At 42.1% G+C, this 6,513-nt stretch overlaps 1 protein-coding gene across 1 annotated transcript in view; it reads left to right on the forward strand.

Moving 5' to 3' along the window:
* The window catches only part of IGSF5 (immunoglobulin superfamily, member 5), a 15,369-nt gene extending 9,140 nt beyond the window's left edge, over positions 1 to 6,229 (forward strand). The window contains exons 3-5 of the mRNA XM_010288860.1: positions 40 to 348; positions 5,529 to 5,660; positions 6,201 to 6,229. Coding sequence (XP_010287162.1) covers positions 40 to 348; positions 5,529 to 5,660; positions 6,201 to 6,229 — 470 coding nt within the window. The remainder of the gene's footprint in view (positions 1 to 39; positions 349 to 5,528; positions 5,661 to 6,200) is intronic.
* The last annotated feature ends 284 nt before the right edge of the window (positions 6,230 to 6,513 follow it).

Consider the following 6,513-nt stretch of genomic DNA (forward strand, 5'->3'; position numbering starts at 1 on the left):
AGTATTCTGAAGGAACAAAACGTCTTTTCCCTCCTACAGTTAATGGATCTTTATTCATCAAAAATAGCACCTTAACAGTAAAAGAGAACAAAACAGTTGAAATTGTTTGTGAAGCCTTAGGATGGGCTCCAGCTCCAGACATTACCTGGATGACAAATGACTCTTTCATTGATAAGTCGAGGTATGTTACCCAGCAAAGTCAAGGATCTAATGGCCTCCACAATGCCCTGAGCATCCTAACTTTGACTCCGATGGACACTGAGATTTTGACTTGTTTAGCTGACATAGAAGCACTCCCTAATCCTCAGAATGCAACTGTAACTGTTATTGTTGTCAACTCTACTATAGGTAAGTGAATGTTTGTTGTACTTTGCCTATACTGTAGAGCCTGTACTGTGCTCCTGTACTTGGAACTGTGCTTTTTGTTTTGCTTTGCTTTATTTTATTTTGAAAAGTCTTTTATTTACAAATGAAATACTATGAAATGCACAAAGGGGATAGAATTAAGACACAGTAGTCACAACCTGATACATAGGTAGGGTTAATTCACATCTGTGAGAGGACTGGCACAAGTCTAATGAACCACAAAGTCCAGCTTAGGACTGAGCAAGACAAAGCAAGCAGTACATCTGCCACTGACTCCTGCTATGGATTCACTGCTGAGAAAACAGACCTTTGCTCCTTGATCAAGTAAACATCTAATGAATTTAGATCTTAAATATCCTTGATTAGACCATGCGTCCCCTATTGACATAATTTGTTAGAACCCATTTACTCAAAGCCAAACCCTCAGGTGAAATTGTTTTCCATAATATTCAACACCAGTTTTACCACTGACTTGGAAAAAAACCCTGGATTTTACTCAAAGTTTCTGCACACAACCCAGAGTAGATTCTGTACTAGTACTTCACGTGCAAATAGAAAATCCTTCATATGAGCAGTGACCAGATGTGATGGAGCTGTTGTAGTGTAGTAGCTAACATCCCCAGGGCTGCACTGAGGCTGGCACCTCATTGCAGATGGTAGCATTTATATATAGGAACTTCTATACCATATACCCATCACCAGTCTGCTATAAGAAAGTCTTTGTACGTAGTGTATTCACCCATTACAGAACACGAATCAGGTTATCAAGAGAAGCTTCATATTCATGGGCTTTATCCCAAATTCTACTTAGATCAAAGAACCATTGGGCCTGCTTTCCTCTTCCTGGTGTGGTGTCTCTCAAATGTTAGAGGAAGGTAAAAAATGTCCTGTAGCAGCAGATGCTGAATTCTTTGGACGGTGCATTTGGTTGCATTTGATTGCCTTTTATTTAAGGAAATTCAAGGTCACTTTAATCCAAGCATGGATGTTGGCCAAATCTCTCAAGAACAGTTAGCAAGACCTTTGATAACCCTAAATATTTTCAGTAAGGTTGTCAGCATTTTCTATAACGCTGCTAATCTTTGGCCTCACTCACTTCCTATGAAAATAAAACCCTGTAATTTAACACATTCACAGTACTAGGAGGTTCATCAGGAAAAGGGTGATTTTATCTGGTTTGTGCTGCCAGCGTGGAACAAAGCAAGTGAGACTATCGCTACAGATCTGCCTCACAATCTAACAGAATCCTATGAAAAACGTTTTTCTTTTCCGAACCGTAACACAATAAGAGCAAGTAAGAGGAATTACCTCCCTGTGGGTTAGCAGTGTTTAATGCAGACGAGGGAGACAATAGCAAACGGTCCGAAGGAGCATTCCTCTGTTGGGACTAGGCAAGTGTCTCAACTGCCAGGCAGAGGAGTCTCAAGGCAAACTAAACTTCAAACACTAAATGCATGGCAGGGAGCTGACGTTACTGGGTGTAGGTATGCTGCCTCCTGCGGTGACATAGTCCACCCTACAGTGACATCCCTTTTATTAGCCTTACGCTAACAAGTGCTTACCTGTGCTAGGTAATGCTAGGGAAATGCATAGATTAAATGGAGGTTTTTTTGCAGTGCGTCTATGCATCTCCAGCTGTCTTCTGTACAGAGTAGGGCCTCGAATCTACGTTTCTTTTTATGATGTGGTGAGCATCACGAACTTCTATAATCGTGCTGACAGCTTCTCTTGATGAACTGATTCTTCTGTAATGGGTGAACATGGCACGTACAAAGACATTCTTATAGTGGATTGATGAGGGGTTTGGTATAGAAGTTTCAACGTATAAACAGCTGAGGAGGTTGAGTAACTGTGCCTTTTATTAAATATGAGTCATTATTAGCAAGCCTTTTTCAGAAGTACTTGCGTTGTAATGCAGTTGAAAAAGGTCATTTCACCACTCCTAGTATGGCTTTTTTGTAATCACATTGATCCTAATTACTGACTAAGCAAAACAAAACTATCCTGATGAAATTAATGAATTCCCCTGCCTACTCATTTGTGAAGTACTGAGGTATCCACCCTCAGTTTCCATAGCTACTCATTGTAAATCAGAAGAGGAGAAAAACAAATGTCATGAAGTACAATTAGTATATAATTAGTGATTGTATAGGACCATCATTCATTTCTCTTTGGAAAAATCAGTGTGTAGCAGCAGACACTCAAAATTTGTCAGGATATGAGAATATGAAGTCTTTAAATTATTAAAATGAAATATAGACATGGCATCTACAACAGAGGAAGGTATTTAATGTATATATCACACTTGAAATCTCAGAGCTTGTCTGACTTTTCACATACAGACTCAGCCTTAGATAGCTGTTGCCAGGAAAGAATACGACTAGCTTCAAAAATCTAAGGAGTCCTTCCCAAAATTACTGTAATATCAGTTTCTGCATTCACTTAAAAACATGAGGAATCTAATTCCTCCGTGTTCCTCACAAGCAATACCTGTCCCTTCACAAGAACTGCAAGCAAAAATCTGAGCTCTCTTCAGCCAGCCATCTCCTGGTCAAAGAATGTCCTACCTTCCTGCACCTCTGGATCAGTTTTAATCTCGACCTTTCCATACAAGGTGATGTATTTTTATGTCAGTCACTCCTCCTCCAGAGTTACCTCACTCACAGTGGTGTTTGGCTGAGACACAAATTTGGGAACTCTTGTGGTGTTATCCCAGCAGATGCATTCACAGAGCTGTTATTGGGAAATGGGGTCCATGGCAGAGTCACTTAGCTGGGCCCAAGCTCTCTGTGGCTTCAGTGTTGACTTCATTTGGCCTCTGACCTGCAGAAGATGAACATAGGGAATCTGCCATGACCCTGATCTTCCTTTGCTTTTTAAGTTAGCCAGAAAGCTCCGAAGTGTCCAAGAAGTGATGTGCAGCTTTTTCCAGTCTCTCATTAGTCCTTGGTTACTAGCATGGTCCAGGGAAAATCACCTTTTCTGCAGATACTTAGCCCAAGTAAATTTTGGGGCAGCTTTGGGAGGAGCCAGAGGTCTGGGCAGCAGCAGAGGATGGGCCCTATAGAATAAGGAGGTGGCTCTGTGCACACTAGGTACTTCATGTAATGTGGTGTGGATTAACTAATGGGGTTAAAAGGAGCTTAATGCCCTCATGCCTCAATGCCCCTCTCTTGCACCCCTATTTGTGTGTTGAGCTGGCAGCTCCTGCATTCATACCTGCTGGTCCCAGCACCAGTTTCTTTCTGGATCCTCCAAAACTGGGGAGAAACTACAATGCTGAAGTGCCGGGAGTGTTTGTATTGTATCCTGTCCTTCTCGCTTCAGCTCCCTAGATCCAGTTTTGGCATGTAACCTCAACCTGACAGGGAGCGAAATACCTTGGTGTGGCAGCCAGCCTGGAGGTACGGGCCAGCACATGTGCGTTTATCTCCTCCCTTCACACTAAGGTTAAGCTTTCCCTATAGCTAAATATCTGTCTGTGATATTTTAGGCATCTTGAAATCCCTGTGGCATGCTTTATGGAACAAAACATGATAAAATACAGATAGTTGTTGCAGTTCTTCTAGGTAAAAATATTATGAACAAGTTTATCATCAGTTGTAATCACAACTGATCACAGCCTACAGAATTAACTACTAGTTTGCAGGTTAGTGAGTGCTTGTTTTCTGTAACAGTCAGAAGATATTAAGAACACGCTGATGGAGCATTAGGATTAGAGAAGCCTTAATCATAATGACCTGAGCTTTGGAGAATACACACTCCTAACAGAGGTTCAAGCTTTTTAGGAGGCTCTGGTCCTGTATCCTTGCACTCTGAAACCTCCAAACCGCAAACATATGCCCCGGCAAATTTGTAGATAGAAAGCATTTACTTTATTCCCTGCTATAGGTAAAGCAGCAGATACTCTGGTGCACACATCAGGGGAATAGCCCTGACACTGTGCAGCTACCGGTCACCTACATTGCTGCGGTACCTTCTCCAGAGGTTGTCAGCTAAATGTGGCCATGCAGTCATTAACTGGGACCTCTGATGAGGAAATGACAATCATAAACCCAGTGTGACAGAATGGGTTTTGTCAAGTTTGAATGTGTCTCACACCTGTAATTTGGATTGGAAGCTCATTTCCAAACACCTGCCAAAATTATTTTGAGCATGCTTTTCAAAGGGTAGCCAAATTAGAGGTGATTCTGAAGTATTTGGTCAAAACCAAAGGGCAGGATGTGACAATCAGAACCGACATCTTCCTTGTGCATCCAGCTACATGAGAAATATGAGGTATTTTTAAAATTCTGTGCACATGGGAGCTGTGTAGGAAAACTGTTTGGTCATAGCAACCCATTTCAGCAAAACACTGAATTATCTTTAAATCATCTTGTTTAACTCTGTAGATTACAGCAAGGACAGAGGAATAAGTAAATGTTGTGAGAATGCAGGTAGAGAAGATGGGTTAGTAGTTGCGTATTCCCACATGGTGCTACTCTTTACAGGTTTTGCTCTTTTAAGCGGATAACAGGTGCCCTACCAAGTATGTCCCAAAATCAAACAACTGCTGAAATCAGTGAGAAGAATCCCAAGATGGAATTCAACAGAAAATCATATCTACAGGCTAGAGATCTCCATCTGTACTAGTCCCCTAAGACTATTGTTCTGGTCTGTGGGGAGAAATGGACGCTTCTTCACAGAGCTGTTCATCTTGTCGAAAGGCACACATACACATTTGGCCAAATGAATTGAAACCCAAAATACGTATTTTCTCTCCACTGACAAGAGCAGCTAGGACGTTTAATATCTGCAATATAGACATCTAAATGGAATCTTAACCCCTCTCCCCAACCCCAAATGTCTCCAAAGGATTCTGGGAGGCCCAGCATACCTACAAAATAAAGTTTAGGCTGGAAGATAGCAACTTTGTGCTTTTCAGAAGAGAAGTAGCAGTGGGGAAAGTTACAATTGCAATGAAGAATTTGCAGTTGGAAACATTTTAAATTCTTGGGCACCATCTATAAATACAGAGTCCATCATTTGGAAAACACAGACTCCACAGACTCCTTGTTAAATTATCAACAAGCATTTAATAGCTTCTCACAGAAAAAGTAAATATTCTGAAAAGGATATTCTGAGGCTCTGAAAATACAATATTTGTCCATTTAATTTAACAGAAAATGATTACAGGGAAGACAGCAGAAGCACATGGGTTATTGTACTTGCAGTCGTGCTTTCACTTGTTGGTATTATTCTTCTGATCGTTATTATTGCGGCTGTCATACGCTGCTGCTGTCTAAAGAAGAAAGGTAAGTGGACCTTCACAATTGGTCTATACTCTCTATTAAAAATTATCTTAAGTTAGATATAAATCTCCTAGTATTGTCAGCTCTGGTGTAGTGCAAAGACCTGTGAGCAGAAGCGTGAGCGGACAGATCCTGCTCTTAACCATGACCTGGTTAAGATGCTCCTTACTTTCACCTTGCTGTTTTTCCTATAAAGTGGTTCCAAAGTAATCAGTGGCCCCTTAGTTTTGTGAACGCACACCAGCTACAGGAGGGCAGTGTTTTTCAGGCGTACGTTAACTTCCAGTCATGTTCAGTTCCTGTGCTGGGGTTCTTTGCTGAAGCGTACCTGCAGGGCCATGTGCCTGATTTCCAGTTTCTGTGTAAGCTGTTCTACAGGGCTGTTGCACAGTTTTGTAAACAGGGAGGAGAGGTGCCCCAGTGGTAGCTGGAACACAGTGCACGCTCTAAGAGGAGCTCTCTAGTAGGTCACATCTTATTTTCCTGCATTTTAAACACGTTCCTTTTTTTTTTTGTTCCTCTTTTCCCCCCTCCCCCCTCCAGGATCTACGTATCAAACTGAAATAAGGTAAGCTGGATGAGGTGGGAGAATTTTTCCTTTTAACCAAACTCTTTCAGGCTGCTGCAGGATGGGGAGAGGGACGTGCCAGTTTCCATGCCCCATGCCCCGCACCCCCAGGATGCTTGGGGGCTGCCCTGCTTGTGTGACCTTGCCCATTTCTGCGTGCACAGCAGGGGAAGGGGGGGCAGTAAGCAAAGGAAGGGGACTGAATTTAGGGGGGAAAACCAAGGGTCTTCACAGCCCGCAGCAGGTTGAGAACTCTGTTCCCACAATAAACTGGAGGAAAAAAAAAAA

The sequence above is a fragment of the Phaethon lepturus genome, unplaced genomic scaffold (genome assembly GCF_000687285.1).
Source record: "Phaethon lepturus isolate BGI_N335 unplaced genomic scaffold, ASM68728v1 scaffold52616, whole genome shotgun sequence".
Taxonomy (NCBI): domain Eukaryota; kingdom Metazoa; phylum Chordata; class Aves; order Phaethontiformes; family Phaethontidae; genus Phaethon; species Phaethon lepturus.